This window comes from Amblyraja radiata, chromosome 35, assembly GCF_010909765.2.
Source record: "Amblyraja radiata isolate CabotCenter1 chromosome 35, sAmbRad1.1.pri, whole genome shotgun sequence".
NCBI lineage: Eukaryota > Metazoa > Chordata > Chondrichthyes > Rajiformes > Rajidae > Amblyraja > Amblyraja radiata.
The window spans coordinates 5,792,845-5,815,753 of record NC_045990.1 but is presented as its reverse complement, the minus strand read 5'-3'; the positions used below and the strand labels follow the sequence as shown (position 1 = coordinate 5,815,753).

The following is a 22,909-nucleotide window of genomic DNA, read 5'->3' as shown; positions in this document are numbered from 1 at the left end:
GTTTGGGTTTTGTCAATAATGTGGGCATCAAGGTCATGATTGAAGAAGCTGGCGTAGTCAAGGACTACCTGGGACACTGGCCCACCTAACCATCCGTTATCTTTCTCTAGGGTCCCATAGGCGAACGTGGGCTGAATGGTCCAGTTGGTGCCATCGGGCTTCCTGGTCGTCCAGGGGGCATCGGACCCCCAGGTCCCGTTGGAGATAAGGGAATGCCAGTAAGTCTCCTCATCCACCCCTTAACCCCAAGCACAAACATTGCCAGTGGGACGGTGAGCAGAAAGAATTAACATGGAACATAGAAGAGTACAGCACAGGAACAGGCCCTTCGGCCCACAATGTCTGTGCCCAAGGTGTAGAGTTGCTGCCTCGCTGCGGCAGAGACCCAGATTTGATCCTGACTACAGGTGCTGTCTGTGCAGAGTTTCTCCTTCTCTCCGTGACCACGTAGGTTTCCCCCGGGTGTTCTGGCTTCCTCCCACAGTCCAAAGAAGTACAGGTTTGTAGGTTAATTGGCTTCGGTAAAATTTGTAATTGTCCCTAGTGTGTAATAAGTTCATAAGTAATAAGTAATAAGTTCGGGTGGGCGGGCGGAGGAGGAGATTCACTGTGATGGATGTCTGTGTAAATTGTGTTGTGTCTTGGTTCTTTTTCTTGTGTGTATGACTGCAGAAATCAAATTTCGTTTGAACCTCAAGAGGTTCAAATGATAACAAATAAATTGTATTGTATGTATTGTATTGTGTAGGATGGTGCTGGTCGGCTTTATCTCTAAACTAAATTAAACTAAAGAAACTCTTAAAATCCAAGACCAGTTAAAAATAAGATGAAGGGCTTCGAGAACATCCCAGTTGGGACGACAGATGGCACAATGGGCTAAGTGTTCGGCTGGCAACCGGAAGGTAGCCGGTTCGAATCCCGCTTGGAGTGCGTACTGTCGTTGTGTCCTTGGGCAAGACACTTCACCCACCTTTGCCTGTGTGTGAATGTGTGTGAGTGATTGGTGGTGGTCGGAGGGGCCGTAGGCGCAGATTGGCAGCCACGCTTCCGTCAGTCTGCCACAGGGCAGCTGTGGCTACAGAAGTAGCTTACCACCACCGAGTGTGACTGAGGAGTGAATGAATAATGCGATGTAAAGCGCCTTGAGTATTAGAAAGGCGCTATATAAATCCCATCCATTATTATTATTATAGTTGTTCTTGCAACCTACTGAAGAACTTGTGTGGTACGTCTGCTAACGTAGTCAGTCCAAGACAGACAGCAGGAAGATAACTCAATGACCAGTAAAGTTGTAAAGACATACCTCACGCACATGGCCCTTCAGCCCACTGAGTCCATGACTATCAAAAAACATCCGTGAATCCCAATCTGGAACGAATCCCAGTTTTTTCCTCAGCGCCTTCCCTTTGGATTTTACCCGATCCCTGCACACTAGAGGACATTTCAGAGACCGATTAATCCAGATGAGTGAGGAAACCAAACAGCTGGCGAGCAATTCAGATGGAGAACGTGCAAACTCCGCACAAACAGTGCCGGAGGGTGGGATCGAACCCGGGACTCTGGTGCTGTCAGGCAGTCGTTCAACCAGCCACGTTACTGTGCCAAACTCCCAGCTGCTTTGTTACATTTCCATCTTCCCTCATTGGTGCTGCCTCACATAGACCTTGGCCATGTCTTGGTCATCGGTTCCACTCCGATAACAGTGTGTGCTGAGCTTAGGACATGGTGGGGAGAGGATGATCCGAATCTCGTACCTAATCACCATCTTCTCTCTTACAGGGGGACAGAGGCCTCTTGGGACCAGCGGGCCACGATGGGATCCAGGGGTCGTTGGGTTTGCTCGGACCCACTGGCCCATCAGGCCTACCAGGAGATGATGGCGACAAGGTGAGTAGCTCATAGCCCAAGGTTGACACACAATGGTGGAGTCGCTCAACGGGACAGGCAGCATCTCTGGAGTGAAGGAAAGGACGACGTTTTGGGTCGAGACCCTTCTTCAAACTGAACCTGTCTCGACCCGCCTCTAAGGAAATACATTCTTGCCATAGAGGGAGTACAGAGAAGGTTCACCAGACTGATTCCTGGGATGTCAGGACTTTCATATGAAGAAAGACTGGATAGACTCGGCTTGTACTCGCTAGAATTTAGAAGATTGAGGGGGGATCTTATAGAAACTTACAAAATTCTTAAGGGGTTGGACAGGCTAGATGCAGGAAGATTATTCCCGATGTTGGGGAAGTCCAGAACAAGGGATCACAGTTTAAGGATAAGGGGGAAATCTTTTAGGACCGAGATGAAAAAAATCATTTTTTTCACACAGAGAGTGGTGAATCTGTGGAATTCTCTGCCACAGAAGGTAGTTGAGGCCAGTTCATTGGCTATATTTTAGAGGGAGTTAGATGTGGCCCTTGTGGCTAAAGGGATCAGGGGGTATGGAGAGAAGGCAGGTACAGGATACTGAGTTGGATGATCAGCCGTGATCATATTGAATGGCTCGCTTGTTATGGGTGATGTTTCTGGCCGAGACCCTTCTTCAGACTTGTTAAGGTTAGTTTATTGTCACGTGTTACGAGCTGGGTGTATGGAACGAGCTGCCGGAGGAGGTAGTTGAGGCAGAGACTATCACAACGCTAAGAAGCATTTCGACAGATACATGGATGGGACCGGTTTAGAGGGAGTTTTCAGGCAATTATATTTCAGGAAAATAACATTCCAAATTTCAAGGCGGTGCAATGGTAAAGTTGCTGCCTTCCAGCGCCAGAGACCCGGGTTCGATCCTGCCTCTGGGTGCTGTCTTTACGGAGTTTGTACGTTCTCCCCGTGACCGCGTGGGTTTTCAATTTTTCTCCCACGCTCCAAAGGAGGTCAATTGGCTTTGGTAAAAATTGTAAATGGTCCTTTGTGTGTTGGATAATCCGACGATCGCTGGTCGGTGCAGACTTGGTGGGCTGAAGGGCCTGTTTCCGCACTGTATCTCTAAACTAGACTATACTAAATTTAGGTGTAAACACAAAGAGGTGGAGGGACTCAGGGGGGTCAGGCAGCACCTGCGGAGGGAATGGACAGGCAACGTTTTATGTCGGGATCCTTCTTCAAACTGCAAAAATGTCAACAGTCAGAAATAGAGAAGTCTGAAGGATCATCCTGTCCTGAAACATGTTCTCCAGAGATGCTGCCTGACTCCTCCTGCAGAACTTTGTGTTGTGTTCAAGATTCCAGCATGATGTCTCCAGATTTAGATGGTGAAGATTAGCACAGAGACCGGAGGGAACATTCAACAGGTCCATGGACAGAGAAACAATGTAGATAGACACAAGATGCTGGAGTAACTCAGCGGGACGGGCAGCATCTCTTGCGAGAAGGAATGGGCGACGATTTGGGTCGAGACCCTTCCTCACACTCACAGAGTTAATGATTCAGGTTGAAGATCCTTCTCAAGATTCTAAGGGAGGATTCTTCGACTGAAGCATGGACTTCATCTCTCTTTACAGATGCTGCACGACCAGCTGAGTATTTCCAGCAGTCTCTGATATGTTCCAGTATTACTTGGTATAATTTCAAACATTTTAACCATCACCTAATCACGGTGACAGCCAACAGAGGGAGCTCTCTTCTGGAACTGAATCTTAAAACAGCCACAATTACCATTACATTTCCTTAGTGCCAAGGCTGGTAGATTTCTATTCATCTTAATTAATCGTTTTCGAAGACATTCGGAAACCAGGTTTAGCAGTTTCAAATGAATGGCTGGTTGATCGAAAGGTGGTGAATCTGTGGAAGTCATTGCCACAGACGGCTGTGGAGGCCACGTCAATGGACATCACAGCCAACAGGAAGAGGCCCTTCGGCCCATAATGTTTGTGCCGAACGATGCCTAGTGGGAGGGTCGAGGACCAGAAGCCACAGCCTCAGAATAAAAGGTATCGCTGGGTTGGACACGACGGGCCGAAGGGCCCGTTTCTGAGCTCAATCTCCAAACTAAAACTATAAACGATGTGCGTTGAATGAAAGGTAGACAAAAGTGCTGGAGAAACTCAGCGGGTGCAGCAGCATCTATGGAGCGAAGGAAATAGGCAACGTTTAGGGACGAAAGCCTTCTTCGGCCCGAAACGTTGCCTATTTCCTTCGCTCCATAGATGCTGCTGCACCCGCTGAGTTGCTCCAGCATTTTTGTGTACCTTCGATTTTCCAGCATCTGCAGTTCCTTCTTAAATGCATTGAATGAAAGACTTGTAGTAGCCCCCTTCATGGTCAGTGTTATTGCAACTAATCTAGTAAATTGTGGATTTAGACAATAGACAATAGGTGCAGGAGTAGGCCATTCGGCCCTTCGAGCTCCATTCAATGTGATCATCCCCAATCAGTGCCCCATTCCTGCCTGCTCCCCATATCCCCTGACTCCACTATCTTGAAGAGCCCCATCTAGCTCTCTCTTGAAAGCATCCAGAGAACCTGCCTCCACCTGAGGCAGAGAATTCCACAGACTCATCGCTCTCTGTGAGAAAAAGTGTTTCCTCGTCTCCGTTCCAAATGGCTTACCCCTTATTCTTAAACTGTGGCCCCTGGTTCTGGAATCAGAGGAATTTAAATTCCCATCTGCTGGTGTGAGATTTGAACTCAGTCTCGGCAGTGTCCATTTACTTACACACTAGCTTAACATTGCATATTCGTTCCATTAGTTGGTGCAATGTTAGTGGTGCAGGAACGTCCTGTTGGGTGGTTCACTCGACTGTGATTTTTTAAGTCCCAGGTTAACTTTACACACAAGGTCATGCTTGTATAATCACCGTTGCCTCGGCAACCCACCCACCCAGGCAGCGGAGAGTATCTCTCACCAGCAGCACACCACGTCCCGTGACTTTCATGTAAGAGGTGAAGAAATGAAGTGAGGTGTTATTTCTCATAAGATAGACACAAAATGCTGGAGTCACTCAGCGGGACAGGCAGCATCTCTGGAGAGAAGGAATGGGTAACGCTTCGGGTCGAGACCCTTCTTCCTCTTCAGCAGTCAGAGGAAGGGATCTCCCACAACTATTTTCTATGTTTCTATCATTAAATGGGCAGATTTTCCAAGTGGGAAGCTCATTATCGGCGACCTTGGGTCTGCGAAAATATGTTATAAACTCACTCAATCGCTCATTGCTATTTTCTTTCAAATTTCTGTTTTTCAGGGTGACTTAGGAAAGCCAGGACAGAAAGGCAGCAAAGGAGACAAAGGAGAATATGTGAGTAGCAACCCCATCAAGCTTTGTAGGAAGTGGCCCAAAGAATATCACTTGCGATAATAAGTATTGTTCATTCGTTCATTCATTCATTCATTCATTCATTCATTCGTTCATTCATTCGTTCATTCATTCATTCATTCGTTCATTCATTCATTCATTCATTCATTCGTTCATTCATTCGTTCGTTCATTCATTCATTCATTCATTCATTCATTCATTCATTCATTCGTTCATTCATTCGTTCGTTCATTCATTCATTCATTCGTACGTTCATTCATTCATTCATTCATTCATTCATTCATTCATTCATTCATTCATTCATTCATTCATTCGTTCGTTCCTTTCTCACATTTAACAGGTTAAAGCAACAATTCTATAGCGACCATCACAGTTGTTAAAGGGCCTGTCCAACTTTCACGACCTAATTCACAACCTTTTTTACTCGTGGACATTTTTCGTCCTGTTGAAAAAACGCCCCGACCTACTTGATGCCACGAGTACCTACGACTAGCATCACAACCTCCTACGACCTCGTGACGACCACGCTGCGAGCAGTGGCGGAATGGCAAGGGTGTCAGCTTGCCCGATGGCAAATGGGCCCGTGATGAAGTTGGCCCCCTTTGTCTCCTGGCAACCAATATTTTTAGACCCAGTCCGCTACTGGCTGCGAGTACGAGTCAAGGGCAAACTCGGCGGAGGTCGTGAATTAGGTCGTGAATGTGGGACAGGCCCTTAACTAAGACTTTATAGATTTGAGGCTAGTCCATCACAAAGGTTTTTAACTTAATGAAAGAATCGGAGCTGAATTCAGAATACACGAGACTTCTGAAAGTCTTACAAATCTTTTGACAATAGACTGATTATCCAAGGGCAGACCCACACACTTTCTTCAAGAGGTGATTTGGGAGTGAGCCTTAACATTGATCAGGGTATTCTGGGCACACAGATTCATTGAAGTGACCAGTGCCAGTTTCATTCCCATTACTACAACATATTATTATACAAATCTGTTTTATTTTCCTCTAACAGGGTCCACCAGGCCAAATGGGGATACAAGGCCCAATTGGGGAGCCAGGCCCAATTGTAAGTATAAATTCTGTTTCATTTCATGTTAATACCTTCATAAGTGTTAGGAGCAAAATTAGGCCATTCGGCCTCGGCGCCATAGGTGTTCCATTCTATCAAGTCTACTCCGCCATTCAATCATGGCTGATCTATCTCTCCCTCCTAACCCCATTCTCCTGCCTTCTCCCCATAACCATTGATACCCGTACTAATAAATAATAATAATGGATGGGATTTATATAGCGCCTTTCTAATACTCAAGGCGCTTTACATCGCATTATTCATTCACTCCTCAGTCACACTCGGTGGTGGTAAGCTACTTCTGTAGCCACAGCTGCCCTGGGGCAGACTGATGGAAGCGTGGCTGCCAATCTGCGCCTACGGCCCCCCCAACCACCACCAATCACTCACACACATTCACACACAGGCAAAGGTGGGTGAAGTGTCTTGCTCAAGGACACAACGACAGTATGCACTCCAAGCGGGATTCGAACCGGCTACCTTCCGGTTGCCAGCCGAACACTTAGCCCATTGTGCCATCTGTCGTCCCACAATCGTCCTAATCAAGAATCAATCTATCTCTGCCTTAAAAATATCAATTGACTTGGCCTCCACAATGGCAATGAATTCCACAGATTCACCACCCTCTGACTAAAGAAATTCCCCCTCGTCTGCTACCAAGAGGAACATCCTTTAATTCTGGGGCTGTGGCCTCTGGTCCTAGACTCTCCCACTAGTGGAAACATCCTCTCCACATCCACTCTATCCAGGCCTTTCACTAATCGATAAGTTTCGATGAGGTCCCCCCTCATGCTCATAAACTCCAACGAGTTTGTGACTGTTTACCTGAACCGTCATTGTTACCTGAAGATCTATTATTGTTTGCCTGACGTTCAAGTCATTCGACCATGCCATATTCATCCATGTTACATTGGCCATGGTTAGTGGTTAGCATGTGAACCTGTGTCTGTTTTGTGTGTGTGTGTGTAGGGGTCTGATGGTGAACCGGGGCCTCGAGGGATACAGGGCATGCGTGGCCAGAAAGGCGATGATGGTATTCGAGGATATCCAGGTCCCTCTGGTCCTATTGGGCTCCAGGTAATCAAACATCTCTTCAACTCAAACTTGCCCATGGTCTTCCTTCCGTGGCAGAGCTGCTGCCTTACAGCGCCAGAGACCCGGGTTCGATCCCAACTACGGGCGCTGTCTGTACCTAATTCTACGTTCTACATTCTCCCCGTGACCTGAGTGGGTTTGCTCCGATATATGAATGACTGAATAGGTTTATTGGCCAAACATTCACATACAAGGAATTTGCCTTGGTGCTCCGCCCGCAAGTGACGACATGACATATAGTGACAGTTAGGAATGGCACATAAAGCATTAAACATTAATAATAAAACATTATCGATTATCTGGGTTCCAGTCACACTCGAAAGACATACAGGCTTGTAGGTTCATTGACTTTGTGTAAATGTAATTTGTCCCTTGCATTAGTGTGCAGGGATTGCTGGTCGGTATGGACTCGATGGGCCGAAGGGCCTGTCTCCTCGGTGTATCGGTAACCGAACCTAAAAATTATTTCCTTGCTTCCGTCCAATTCATGCTGTGATATACCTGTGACTAAAGGGGCTGTCCCACTGTACGAGGTAATTCAAGAGTTCTCCCGAGTTTCCCCTGATTCGAACTCGGAGAATTACGGTAATAGCCGCTCGTAGGTACTCGGGGCTCTCGTGGACATTTTTCAACACGTTGAAAAAATCTTCACGAGCTTACCGCGTTTCCCAAGTACCTGCCGTTAGCGTTGCGAGCCGCTAAGAGGCGTCCTGAGCTCCGACGTACATTCTACGTACTTACCATGAGTTTGATTTTTTTTTTAACTCGGGGGAGCTCTTGAATGAACACTTTCAGTGGGACAGCCCCATAAAAAACTGACTCTGATAGTCACCAATCCATTCCACGTAACTCAAAAAAAATTATGTGTCAGCGAGAATTCGCCATGATGTGTTTTATAATAATAATAATAATAATAACTTTATTTATAAAGCACTTTAAACAACCGCAGTTGCCACAAAGTGCTGTACATGAGAACTCATGGACAAAAAGTTATTACAAACCATTAAAAACCGTAAAACGAAGGACTAAAAAACAGTAAAAATTAAAAGACATTAAAAGCACTAAGAACAGGAGCAATGTCTCAGCCAGTGTCGAAAGCCAGAGAATAAAAATGAGTTTTTAGGGAGGATTTGAAGATGGACAGTGAGGGGGCCTGTCTGATGTGCAGCGGCAAGGTGTTCCAGAGTGCCGGAGCAGCAACAGAAAAGGCTCTATCCCCTCTGAGCTTCCGCTTAGACCTTGGTACCTCAAGGAGCAGCTGATCAGCTGACCTGAGGCACCGGGCAGGAGCATATAGGTGGAGCAGCTCAGAGAGGTAAGGCAGGGCGAGCCCATTCAACGATTTGAAAACAAATAAAAGAATTTGAAAATGAACTCGAAAGTGCACTGGGAGCCAGTGAAGGGAGGCCAAAATTGGCGTAATGTGCTCCCTCTTTCGAGTTCCGGTTAAAAGGCGAGCGGCAGCATTTTGAACCAGCTGGAGACGAGCCAATGAAGCTCGTGCGACTCCAGAGTAGAGTGCGTTACAGTAATCCAGCCTAGATGTAATAAAGGCATGGTTTTGCTTAATTCTACTGCGTAACTATACCTTCCGGCAAGAAAAAAATCAATCCGTGCTTGAGGCTGCAGTAAATGGTTCATCACTCCCCCTGCCTGGAGGTCTTGGGAGGTGGACTCTTGATGTATCCTGCCAATGTAAGGATTCATTGTTGAAACCAGCCCACAATCACAGGTGTTTAAGAAGGAACTGCAGATGCTGGAAAATCGAAGGTACACAAAAAAGCTGGAGAAACTCAGCGGGTGCAGCAGCATCTATGGAGCGAAGGAAAAAGGCAACGTTTCGGGACGAAACGTTGCCTTTTTCCTTCGCTCCATAGATGCTGCTGCACCCGCTGAGTTTCTCCAGCTTTTTTGTGTACCCACAATCACAAGTGTTTAGCCGCTAGATCAGATTTTATTCCAGGACATTGTCTTCCCAGCTGCTGTTAGGCAACTGGATCATCCTATCACACCCAGAGAGCAGAGCTAAACTACTGTCCACCTCATTGGAGACCTTCGGACTATCATTGCACTACCTGTACAGTTACTCCAGCATTTTGTGTCTACCAACTCTTAGTTTCATTTAGTTTAGAGATACAATGTGGAAACAGGCCCTTCAGCCCACTGAGTCCATGCCAACCAACAATTACCCATACGTTAGTTCTATCCTACACTCTAGGGACAATTTATGGAAGCCAAGTCGTTGTCTTTGGTGGCTGCAGGCTGATTTAAAAGCTGACCCTCAACTTTCTGCCTCTCTGTCCTCCCTCTCTGCCTCTCTCTCGTCTCCCTTTCTCTCTCTGCCTCAATCGCTCTCTACCTCTCTCACTCTCCCTCTCTCTCTCTCTGCCTCTTTCTCTGCCTCTTTCTCTGCCTCTTTCTCTCTCTGCCTCTTTCTCTCTCTGCCTCTCTCTCTCTCTTTCTCTTTCTCTTTCTCTCTCTCTCTGCGTTTTACACTCTCTCGCTCTCCCTCTCTCTCTCTACCCCTCTCCCTCTCCCTCTCCCTCTCCCTCTCCCTCTCCCTCTCCCTCTCCCTCTCCCTCTCCCTCTCCCTCTCCCTCTCCCTCTCCCTCTCCCTCTCCCTCTCCCTCTCCCTCTCCCTCTCCCTCTCCCTCTCCCTCTCCCTCTCCCTCTCCCTCTCCCTCTCCCTCTCCCTCTCCCTCTCCCTCTCCCTCTCCCTCTCCCTCTCCCTCTCCCTCTCCCTCTCCCTCTCCCTCTCCCTCTCCCTCTCCTCTCCCTCTCCCTCTCCCTCTCCCTCTCCCTCCCTCTCCCTCTCCCTCTCCCTCTCCCTCTCCCTCTCCCTCTCCCTCTCCCTCTCCCTCTCCCTCTCCCTCTCCCTCTCCCTCTCCCTCTCCCTCTCCCTCTCCCTCTCCCTCTCCCTCTCCCTCTCCCTCTCCCTCTCCCTCTCCCTCTCCTCTCCCTCTCCCTCTCCCTCTCCCTCTCCCTCTCTCTCCCCTCTCTCCCTCCCGTCCCCCTCCATCTCTCTCCCCTCTCTCCTCCCCGTCCCCCTCCACCTCTCCTCTCCCCACCCCCTCTCTCTCCCCCTCTCTATGTCCCTTGCCCCACGTCTTGCTTCTAAGATTCTGTAACCAGCCTGGCTTGACTGGGCAGTGGGGAGCATCATTCAGGCAGCAATTGAATGAAGGCTTGAGTAAATTAACTTATTATGCCCCTGCAGACACAATGTAGCTTTGAGGTGATGGATGTGACCATAGTATAATTGCCCGAACCTTATTGCCACAGAGTCCCAGTTTAATTATCATTCCAGCGAGCAATTTTCATGCCTTAATTCCACTTAATGGAGACTCCTGGTTGGGGTATAGTCACATATCGTTTGTCAGTAACTGAACTATCAACATGAGGAAATGAACAATCTTGGTCGCGCCAATTCATGTTTTGGAAGTGAGTGCTTTCCATCCGTCCTGAAAGGTTAACAGCCCACAAATATCCTCCGACCTCCCTTCTGGCACTGCGATCAGTTACTGAACAGAGGAATATCCCTTCCCTCTATTCCACGGAACGCAGGAGGATGAGGGGGGAGGGGATCTTATAGGGGTGTGTAAGGTCACGAGGGGAACTGATAGGATGAAGGCGTACTTTCACCCAGACACTCAATTGTAATCGTGCTCAGTCTTTCTGCTGGCTGAGTAATGCCCCTGTCATAGAAACATAGAAACATAGAAATTAGGTGCAGGAGTAGGCCATTCGGCCCTTCGAGCCTGCACCGCCATTCAATATGATCATGGCTGATCATCCAACTCAGTATCCCGTACCTGCCTTCTCTCCATACCCTCTGATCCCCTTAGCCACAAGGGCCACATCTAACTCCCTCTTAAATATAGCCAATGAACTGGCCTCGACTACCCTCTGTGGCAGAGAGTTCCAGAGATTCACCACTCTCTGTGTGAAAAAAGTTCTTCTCATCTCGGTTTTAAAGGATTTCCCCCTTATCCTTAAGCTGTGACCCCTTGTCCTGGACTTCCCCAACATCGGGAGCAATCTTCCTGTATCTAGCCTGTCCAACCCCTTAAGAATTTTATAAGTTTCTATAAGATCCCCTCTCAATCTCCTAAATTCTAGAGAGTATAAACCAAGTCTATCCAGTCTTTCTTCATAAGACAGTCCTGACATCCCAGGAATCAGTCTGGTGAACCTTCTCTGCACTCCCTCTATGGCAATAATGTCCTTCCTCAGATTTGGAGACGAAAACTGTACGCAATACTCCAGGTGTGGTCTCACCAAGACCCTGTACAACTGCAGTAGAACCTCCCTGCTCCTATACTCAAATCCTTTTGCTATGAAACCTAACATACCATTCGCTTTCTTCACTGCCTGCTGCACCTGCATGCCTACTTTCAATGACTGGTGTACCATGACACCCAGGTCTCGCTGCATCTCCCCTTTTCCTAGTCGGCCACCATTTAGATAAGTGCCCCGTTCCTGCCTTATCCCCATATCCCCTGACTCCACTATTTTTAAGAGCCCTATCTAGGCCCTGTCCCACTTAGGAAACCTGAACGGAAACTTCTGGAGACTTTGCGCCCCACCCAAGGTTTCCGTGCGGTTCCTGGAGGTTCCCGGAGGTTTTTGTCAGTCTCCCTACCTGCTTCCACTACCTGCAACCTCCGGCAACCACCTACAACCTCCGGGAACCGCACGGAAACCTTGGGTGGGGCGCAAAGTCTCCAGAGGTTTCCATTCAGGTTTCCTAAGTGGGACAGGGGTATTAGCACGCAACAAAAAGGTGCGGCAGGGTGGCGCAGTGTTGGAGTTGCTGCCTCACAGCACCAGAGAGCCAGGTTCCATCCTGACTGTGGGTGCTGTCTGTACAGAGTTTGAACATTCTTCCTGGGACCGTATGGGTTTTCTCCGGGTACTCCTGAGTACTTTTCTCTCAGCAGTTGGGCTTGTACACTCTGGAGTTTAGAAGGATGAGAGGATATCTCATTGATACATATAAGATTATTAAGGGGTTTGGACATGCTAGAGGCAGGAAACATGTTCCCGATGTTGGGGGAGTCCAGAACCGGGGGCCACACAGTTTCAGAATAAGGAGTAAGCCATTTAGAACGGAGACGAGGAAACACTTTTTCTCACAGAGAGTGGTGAGTCTGTGGAATTCACTGCCTCAGAGGGCGGTGGAGGCCGGTTCTCTGGATGCTTTCAAGAGAGAGCTAGATAGGGCTCTTAAAGATAGCGGAGTCAGGGGATATGGGGAGAAGGCAGGAACGGGGTACTGATTGGGGATGATCAGCCATGACCACATTGAATGGCGGTGCTGGCTCGAAGGGCCGAATGACCTGCACCTATTGCCTATTGTCCAGTTTCCTCCCACACTCCAAAGACGTACAGATTTTTAGCTGGGTTGGCTTTAGTAAGAATTGTAGATTGTCCCTAGCGTGTAGGATAGTGCCCGTGTACAGGGATCGCTGGTTGGCACGGACTTGGTGGGCTGAAGGGCCTGCTTCCACACTGTATCTCTACACTGAACTAAAAAAGTTGTTCTCTGTACGTCCGGGACAACAAACTAAACTAAATTAAAGTGTAGGGGAATCGAGAACCAGAGGACATAAGTTTAAGGTGTGCGGGGGGGGGGGAGATTTAATAGGAACCTGAGGGGCAACTTTTTTACACAATGGGTGGTAGGAAAACGTAACGAGCAGCCGGAGGAGGTAGTTGAGGTTGGTAATATCGCAACGTTTAAGAGACATTTGGACAGGTACATGGATAGGACAGGGTTAGAGGGGTATGGGCCAAGCACAGGCAGTTGGGACTAGTGCAGAGGGGTGGGTTGATGTTGGTTGGCATGGGCAAGGGCCTGATTCCACGTGCTATAACTCTGTAGCATATACAGAACCAGGAGTTGCCTTCAGTAAGAATCGTACACCCTCCTAATTGGGAATATATCTGTAGCCACTCTAGTTAGAAATGTATTATGATGAATTTGGTCTTGTGCTTGTTTTTTTGAATCCCCTTCAAATGTTATGATATTTGACACACGTTCGAGGAATAAAGGTGTTTGCATAGTTGAGGAAATAAGCAGTCAATTCTAGACAAGTGGCACAGTGGGATTCATTGTTTACGTGGGGTGTCGGAGTCACTATTAATTAATGTCTAGGAAGGAACTGCAGACGCTGGTTTAGACCGAAGATAGACACAACATGCTGGAGTAACTCAGCTGGACAGTTCTCCGACCAGTCTGACTCTCCCGCTGATTAAATGTTATCTCTTTGTCATCTGCTCCAGTTCTACTTTTTCTAGATCCGCATGTCTCCTTTTCACACCTCGCTCTTCCTTATCTCTGTGCCTCCCTGTCCCCCCGACTCTCAGTCTGAAGAAGGGTCTCGACCAGACCTCAAATCAGCCTGCAGCCACCAAGGCCAACTAATTGGATTCTATAAATTGTCCCTAGAGGGTAGGATGAGACCAAGCGTAGGTTGGGCGACCGTTTCGCCGAACACCTCCGCTCAGTCCGCAATAACCTACCTGATCTCCCGGTGGCTCAGCACTTCAACTCCCCCTCCCATTCCCAATCCGACCTCTCTGTCCTGGGTCTCCTCCATTGCCAGAGTGAGCACCAGCGGAAATTGGAGGAACAGCACCTCATATTCCGTCTGGGGTCCTTGCGTCCCCTTGGCATCAACATTGAATTCTCCCAATTTGGCTAGCCCGTGCTGTCCCCCCCCTCCCCCCCTCCCCTTCCTTCACCCTCTAGCTGTCTCCTCCCATCCGCCCGCCCTCGGGCTCCTCCTCCTCCTCCCTTTGTCCTTCTTTCTTTCCCCACCCCCTATCAGTCTGAAGAAGGGTTTCGGCCCGAAACGTCGCCTATTTCCTTCGCTCCATAGATGCTGCTGCACCCGCTGAGTTCCCCCAGCAATTTTGTGTACCTAGGATAGAACTAACGTTGGTTGGTAAACAAAAGTGCTGGAGAAACTCAGCGGGAGCAGCAGCATCTATGGAGCGAAGGAGATAGGCAACGTTTCGGCCAAAACCCTTCTTCAGACTAATCGTTGGTTGGCACGGACTAGGTGGGCTGAAGGGCCTGTTTCCACGTTGTATCTCTAAACTAAACAAAACTAAGAGTTGGTAGACACAAAATGCTGGAGTAACTCAGCGGGACAGGCAGCATCTCTGGAGAGAAGGAATGGGTGACGTCTTGGGTCGAGACACTTCTTCCCATTCCTTCTCTCCAGAGATGCTGCCTGTCCCGCTGAGTTACTCCAGCATTTTGTGTCTCCCTTCGATTTAAACCAGCATCTGCAGTTCTTTCCTAAACCAAGAGTTGATTGGGATGGTGGGGAGGATTAACTAGGATTAATATACAATTAGTGTAACACTGGGGGTAGATTCAGTGGGCCGAAGGGCCTGTTTCTCTCCCGCATGTCTCCCGAACTCTCTCAGATTCAACGATTAGAAGGACCAACGATAAACGGCAAGAACTAAATGGAAAATCTGAAAAGGCAGAGACGTTATCTGAAGTTTACAGAATGTGGAAGGATTAAATCTAGAATTAAAAGGCAGGAAATATTTGCTGACTGAAATTGCTGAATTCAATTATTTACCTCATTTTTGTATCTCTGGAAATGGCGATCATAAGATCAAAAGTGATAGGAGCAGAATTAGGCCACTCGGCCCATCAAGTCTACTCCGCCATTCAATCATGGCTGATCTATCTCTCCCTCCTAACCCCATTCTCCTGCATTCTCCCCATAACTCTTGACACCCGCACTATTCAAGAATCTGCCTTAAAAATATCCACTGACTTGGCCTCCACAGATGCCGGTGGCAAAGTATTCCACAGATTCACCACCCTCTGACTAAATAAATTCCTCCTCTCCTTTCTCAGAGAGCACCCTTTAATTCTGAGGACCTCAGGTCCTAGACTCTCCCACTAGTGGAAACATCCTCTCCACATCCACTCTATCCAAGCCTTTCACTATTCTGTTTCAATGATGACTCCCCCTCATCCTTCTAAACTCCAGCGAGTACAGGCCCAGTGCCGACAAACGCTCATCATATGCTAACCCACTAATTCCTGGGATCATTCTTGTAAACCTCCTCTGGACCCTCTCCAGAGCCAGCACATCCTTCCTCAGATATGGGGCCCAAATATAATAATAATAATAATGGATGGGATTTATATAGCGCCTTTCTAATACTCAAGTCGCTTTACATCGCATTATTCATTCACTCCTCAGTCACACTCGGTGGTGGTAAGCTACTTCTGTAGCCACAGCTGCCCTGGGGCAGACTGACGGAAGCGTGGCTGCCAATCTGCGCCCACGGCCCCTCCGACCACCACCAATCACTCACACACATTCACACACATTCACACACAGGCAAAGGTGGGTGAAGTGTCTTGCCCAAGGACACAACGACAGTATGCACTCCAAGCGGGATTCGAACCGGCTACCTTCCGGTTGCCAGCCGAACACTTAGCCCATTGTGCCATCTGTCGCCATAAATATGCTCACAGTACTCTAAGTGCAGCCTGCCCAGCGCCTTATAGAGCCTCATCATTACATCTCTGTTTTTGTATTCCAGTCCTCTTGATATAAATGCCAGCATTGAACTTGCCTTTATCAAATTAACCTGTGTCATTCTGCAGCTTCCACAGTACCTACCTCCACCACTGTCCCTGGCAGTGTGTTCCAGGCACCCACCACTCTCTGTGTAAAAAAAATATTGCCCCCACATATCTCCTTAAAACCTTTTTTGTTTAAGAAGGAACTGTAGATGCTGGAAAATTGAAGGTAGACAAAAATGCTGGAGAAACTCAGCGGGTGAGGCAGCATCTATGGAGCGAAGGAAATCGGCAACGTTTTGGACTGAAACCCTTCTTCAGACTTAAGAAGGACTTCAGATGCTACCGCACCTGCTGAGTTTCTCCAGCACTTTTGTCCACCCACCATGGACTTTACTGGAAGTTGGACAATTTTATACTGGACATTTTTTACATTTATCAAGCCAATTTACCTACAATCCAATCAACCTCTCTCACCTTAAAGCTCTGCCTTCCAGACTTAAATCTTTCCAACTTGGGGAAGAAGGTTCTGACTGTCAATGGTTATGAATCCAACATCAAGGGTCAAGTGTGTTTAATTGTCATGTCTACCGACAACAGAACAATGAAATTCACACTTTCAGCTGCGGAACAGCCCTGTACACGCAATACACATAGATAGTAGATAATAAACTAAAGAAAAGTTATTAAATTAATCTCCAATACTACTCCATTACGACCCAATCTTTGCTTCTGATAGCGTATCAGAGTGAAACAGTGTGGAAACAGGCCCAACTTGCCCACACCGGCCAACATGTCCCATCTACACTAGTCCCACTTGCCTGTATTTGGCCCATATCCCTCCAAACCTGTCCTATCCATGTACCTGTCTTCTTATTTCTTAAGATTTTTTAAAATGTTAGTTATGATATGATTAAATGTTTCTAATAATTTTGTATTGTTGGCCCCTCAAACTCTGAGAAAACAATCCAAGTTTGTCCAATCTCTTCTTCTGGCTTAAACTAATTATGTTTCCATGTTGTCTGACTTGCGTCTGGGTTAGTTTGAAATGATAAGCGCGGCATGTTGGCGCTGTGGTAGAGTTGCTGCCTTATGCCCCTGTCCCACTTAGGAAACCTGAACGGAAACCTCTGGAGACTTTGCGCCCCACCCAAGGTTTCCGTGCGGTTCCCGGAGGTTTTTGTCAGTCTCCCTACTTGCTTCCACTACCTGCAACCTCCGGCAACCACCTGCAACCTCCGGGAACCGCACGGAAACCTTGGGTGGGTGCAAAGTCTCCAGAGGTTTCCGTTCAGGTTTCCTAAGTGGGACAGGGTCAGTAGTACAGCGCCAGAGACCCGGGTCTATTCTGCACGTTTGTACGTTTTCCCCGTGACCTGCGTGGGTTTTCTCCGGGTGCCCCGGTTTCCTCCCACACTGGTATAATTGTAAATTGTCCCTAGTGTGTGTAGGATAGTGTTAGTGTGCGGGGATCGCTGGTCGGCATGGACTCAATGAGCCGAAGGGCCTGTTTCCACGCTGTATCTCTAAACTAAACTAAAGGATAAACGGGCAAGGTGAATCCTTATTGTGCTTCCATTTGTGTTTTCCAGGGAATGCCAGGTCTTCCGGGTGATAAGGGCGAAAGTGGAAATGTCGGATTGATGGTAAGCGGATGATGCTTTGACGATCGATTCACTTCCTGTTTATCAGTCCTTTGCAACCTAAGATCTATTACGATAAACCAGCGTGCAGCTGTCAAAGACAACTGGTTGGTTAACTCCAACAATGGCTGGGACAGGTGTGGCAGCACTGTGGCGCAGCGGTAGAGTTGCTGCCTTACAGCGCCGGAGACCCAGGTTCGATCCTGACTACGGGTGCTGTCTGTACGGAGTTTGTCCATTCTCCCCGTGATCGCGTGGGCTTTCTCCGGGAGCTCCGGGTTCCGCCCACACTCCAAAGACGTGCAGGTTTGTAGGTTAATTGGCCTCTGTACATTGTCCCTGGTGTGTAGGATAAAACTGGTGTATGGGTGATTGGCGTGGGAGGGCCACAGAGCCTGTTTCCACGCTGTATCTCTAAACCTTAAACCAAACAAAGGGAGAAGATCTGATGGAGGTGGACAGAATGAGATAAATATCAATAGGTTATACATCCAGAGGTTGGATTCCAAATCCAGCCACTCATTCACAGTATCGTCAAATATTACACTATCAAGAGTGTAGAAACAAGGAACTGCAGATGCTGGTTAATGCACAAAAGGACCAAAGTGTTGGAGTAACTCAGTTGGGTCAGGCAGCATCTCTGGAGAAGGGTCCCGTCCCAAAACGTCACCTATCCACATTTTCCAGAGATGCTGTCTGACCCGCTGGGTTACTCCAGTATTTTGTGTCTATCTTCGATATAACTATGTCGTACATCAGCAGCTTGATATTCAGGAGCATCAGTTGATGTTTCTTGTGTTCTTGTCTTGACCACAGGGCCCCTCGGGTTCCCCTGGTGCCAGAGGACCTCCCGGCTCCAACGGTGGCAGTGTAAGTTCACAAATCTGTCTGTCCTCAAATCTGTCTGTCTCTCCCTGTCTGCCCCTCCCTGTCCCTCTTCCCCACTCACTCTCACTCTCTCTCTCCATCTCTGACTCCCTCTCTGTCTCTCTCTCTCTCTGTCTGTGTGTCAGTCTCACTGTTCCTCTCTCTCTCTCTCTCTCCGCTCTCTCTCTCTCTATCTCTCCTCTCTCTCTCTCTCTCTCTCTCTCTCTCTCTCTCTCTCCTCTCTCTCTCTCTCTCTTCTCTCTCTCTCTTCTCTCTCCTCTCTCTCTTTCTCTCTCTCTCTCTCTCTCTCTCTCTCTCTCTATCTCTCTCTCTCTCTCTCTCTCTCTCTCTGTCTCTCTCTCTGTCTCTCTCTCTGTCTCTCTGTCTCTCTGTCTCTCTGTCTCTCTGTCTCTCTGTCTCTCTATCTCTCTATCTCTCTATCTCTCTCTGTCTCTCTCTCTCTGTCTGCCTCTCTGTCTCTCTCTCGCTCTCTCTGTCTATCTCTCGATCTCTCTATCTCTATCTGTGTGTGTGTGTGTCTCTTTGTCTCTCTCTGTCTCTGTCTCTCTCCGTCTCTCTCCCCGTCTCTCTCCGTCTCTCCCCATCTCTCCCCGTCTCTCCCTCTCCGTCTCTCCCGCTGTCTCTCTGTTTGTCTCTCTCTCTCTCTGTATTTCTCTTTGTCTGCCTCTATGTCTGCCTGCCTCTGTCTCTCTCTCTCTGTCTGTCTGTATCCCTGTCTCTGTCTGTATGAACCAGAGAGCTGATGGAGAGGAGCTAACTCCAGCCCAGTCTGTTCTTATCTTTGCTTCCCCTCTCACACAGCAGCTGGGAGGCAAATAACAGACGGCGACCAACTCTTTGAAATCTTCTATTTGCATAATAAATGTCTTTGTTGAACCAACAGATTCTGCAGGTCTCCAAGCCATGAAGTTGTGAACAGCAGCTGCTCAATTCTGTTGTTCACATGTGAAGTGAATGTATTTACTGTACAAGTAGCAAGGAATCCCCATCGTCCCAGCTTGTAAAGCCGTGGCCACATTTACAGATGAGAGTTAAGGGCCTGCCCCACCAGCATGCGATGGCATGCGTCTAGCGCCACCAAACCTGGTCGCTTGAGGCGTACGGCCTCGCGGGGCCGGTCCCAATTCGAACTGTGGAGGCGTCTGGAGTTGTGCGGGGCTGGTCCCGGCATCATACTCACCAATCAGCTGGGCAGGAGGCGGGCCGATTGAATTTGGACGTCGCACGGCGTCGGGCGGTGACGTCATCGCGCAATGGCACGCCGGGTTGTGATGTCATCGCGCAACGCCACGCGCTAGGTGTACGCCGTCAAGATGCTGTGTACGCCGTCAAGACGGTGTGTACGACGTCAAGTCGCCGTGTACGCCCGTCGGGACGCTGCGTACGGCGTTGTCGCGCGGGATTTCCGGACAGCGTAAGATTTTCGGAGCCCCGCGCGTTGTCGGGACTAGCCCCGCACAATTCCATACGCCTCCGCCGGGACTGCCCCCGTGAGGCCGTACGCCTCAAGCGACCACGTTTGATCGCGCTAGACGCATGCTATCATATGCTGGTGGGACAGGCCCATTAGTCTGGTGATTACAGCCACTGTCGTTTCTCACTCTGTCTCTCCTTCTCGTCATTCTAGGGCCAGGCAGGTCTACCAGGTGGTATTGGCTCTCCAGGATCGGTGGGTGAAAAGGTGAGTGTGGTTTCTATCCAGCTATCATACAGGTGTCCGGGCAGCCCAGCGGTAGAGTTGCTGCCTCACAGCGCCAGAGACCCGGGTTTCATTCTCACTACGGGTGCTGTCGGCACTGAGTTTGTTCGTTCTCCCCGTGACCTGCGTGGGGTTTCTCCGTGTGCTCTGGTTTCTCCCCACGCTCCAAAGGCGTGCAGGTGTTTGTAGGCTGATTGGCTTTGACAAAAAAATGCAAATTGTCTAGTGTGTAGGATACTGTTAGTGTGCAGGGATCGCTGGTCGGCGCAGACTCGGTGGGCCAAAGGGCCTGTTTCTGCGATATATCTTTAAAGTCTAAAGGTGACCTTAGCAGGGAATGTCCAACTGAGAGTAACGGAGCTATGAATAGAAAAAGCATGACTGGATAAACTCAACATAGGTAGACAAAAGTGCTGGAGAAACTCAGCGGGTGCAGCAGCATCTATGGAGCGAAGGAAATATTTCCTTTAGATGCTGCCTCACCCGTTTCTCCAGCACTTTTGTCTACCTTCGATTTTCCAGCATCTGCAGTTCCTTCTTAAAATCTCAACACAGCACTGAGTTCTTGTTGATAACATTACTTCATCAAGTGCCCAGATCAACTTGATGTAGCATTGACTTCGTGTTTAGTTGGATTGAGTTTAGTTTAGTTTAGTTTAGTTTAGTTTAGAGATCCAAGCGTGGAAACAGGCCCTTCGGCCCACTAAGTCCGTGCCGGCCAGCGATCACCATTCACTTTCTTTCAGAATGTCTTTCCTCAGATTTGGAGACCACACCTGGAGTATTGCGTACAGTTTTGGTCTCCAAATCTGAGGAAGGACATTCTTGCCATAGAGGGAGTGCAGAGAAGGTTCACCAGACTGATTCCTGGGATGGCAGGACTTTCATATGAAGAAAGACTGGATAGACTCGGCTTGTACTCGCTAGAATTTAGAAGATTGAGGGGGGATCTTATAGAAACTTACAAAATTCTTAAGGGGTTGGACAGGCTAGATGCAGGAAGATTGTTCCCGATGTTGGGGAATCCAGGACAAGGGGTCACAGTTTAAGGATAAGGGGGAAATCCTTTAGGACCGAGATGAGAAAAACATTTTTCACACAGAGAGTGGTGAATCTCTGGAATTCTCTGCCACAGAAGGTAGTTGAGGCCACAGTTCATTGGCTATATTTAAGAGGGAGTTAGATGTGGCCCTTGTGGCTAAAGGGATCAGGGGATATGGAGAGAAGGCAGGTACAGGATACTGAGTTGGATGATCAGCCATGATCATATTGAATGGCGGTGCAGGCTCGAAGGGCCGAATGGCCTACTCCTGCACCTATTTTCTATGTTTCTATGTTACTAGTTATTGTGTGTACTGGAAGTACTAGTTCTATCCGATACACCATGGACAATTTATAGAAGCCTCTTAAATTACAAACCTGTACATCCGTAGGAGGAAGCCGGAGCACCCGGGGAAAACCCACGCAGGTCACGGGGAGAACGTGCAAACTCCGTGCAGACAGTACCCATAGTCAGGATCGAACCCGGGTCTCTGGCGCTGTGAGGCAGCAACTCTACCGCTGCGCCACCGTGCCGCCCTTAAGGGTTGTTGAATGATAGCAATCCTTCTTCAGTCTCCCAGATAAACTCAACGCAACACTGAGTTCTTGGTGATGGCGATCCTCGCTCAAGTCTGCCAGTTTCTGAGGAAGTAAGATGGAGAGAACAAGGGAGGGAGCTTCGAACTGATGTGGGCTCATCACCCACATGGGTCTCGGAGTGCCACGCCCATCTCCATGGCCTTATTCTAGGGGGGGAAATCTCTGTCCTGAAGACCTGGGTGGGGCAGGGAGTGTGGAGACTTTGTGTGGTAACTTCATAAATGATAGAAGCAGAATTTGGCCATTCGGCCCAGCAAGCCTACTCCGCCATTCAATCATGGCTGATCTATCTCTCCCTCCTAACTCCGTTCTCCTGCCTTCTCCCCATAACACCCTGTACTAATCAACGAATCTATCTATCTCTGCCCTAACCATGGCCGTATCCTCTGACTTCTTTGTGGCTGTTTGGAGTTGACGTTGATGTTGACGTTGGAGAAACCATTGTGTCTTCACAGGGTGAGATAGGGGAAGCTGGAGATCCTGGTCCTTTTGGAGAGCCTGGCGGTGCCGTAAGTATCCAACACAAAGACCAGAGACTAGAGCAACTCACGCCCAATCCTTGCCCGTGATCGATGCCCAAGACTAAACTCACTGAGACTCAAGTACATCCACACCAAGAGTCAAGTGTGTTGTATTGTCACCTGTCCCAGATAGAACAATGAATGGTGGTGCTGGCTCGAAGGGCCGAATGGCCTCCTCCTGTACCTATTTTCTATGAATCTCCCAAATTGCACGCAGTGACCACTGCATTTTGCCCTCTTAAATAGAGTCTTGATTGTTTGTGCCCAATCTTTGAGTTGTGTTTTAGACAATAGACAATAGACAATAGGTGCAGGAGTAGGCTATTCGGCCCTTCCAGCCAGCACCGCCATTCAATGTGATTATGGCTGATCATCCCCAATCAGTCCCGTTCCTGCCTTCTCCCCATATCCCCTGACTCTGCTATTTTTAAGAGCCCTATCTAGCTCTTGAAGGTATCATGAGAACCGGCCTCCACAGGCAGAGAATTCCACAGACTCACCACTCTCTGTGAGAAAAAGTGTTTCCTCGTCTCCATTCTAAATGGCTT

At 48.4% G+C, this 22,909-nt stretch overlaps 1 protein-coding gene across 2 annotated transcripts in view; it reads left to right on the top strand.

Moving 5' to 3' along the window:
- col5a3 (collagen type V alpha 3 chain) overlaps positions 1-22,909 on the top strand; it is a 198,756-nt gene that overhangs the window by 147,062 nt on the left and 28,785 nt on the right. For both annotated transcript variants that reach the window (XM_033050912.1, XM_033050913.1), the window contains 9 exons: positions 111-218; positions 1,780-1,887; positions 5,172-5,225; positions 6,255-6,308; positions 7,281-7,388; positions 17,562-17,615; positions 18,429-18,482; positions 20,128-20,181; positions 22,296-22,349. In XM_033050912.1, coding sequence (XP_032906803.1) covers positions 111-218; positions 1,780-1,887; positions 5,172-5,225; positions 6,255-6,308; positions 7,281-7,388; positions 17,562-17,615; positions 18,429-18,482; positions 20,128-20,181; positions 22,296-22,349 — 648 coding nt within the window. The remainder of the gene's footprint in view (positions 1-110; positions 219-1,779; positions 1,888-5,171; positions 5,226-6,254; positions 6,309-7,280; positions 7,389-17,561; positions 17,616-18,428; positions 18,483-20,127; positions 20,182-22,295; positions 22,350-22,909) is intronic.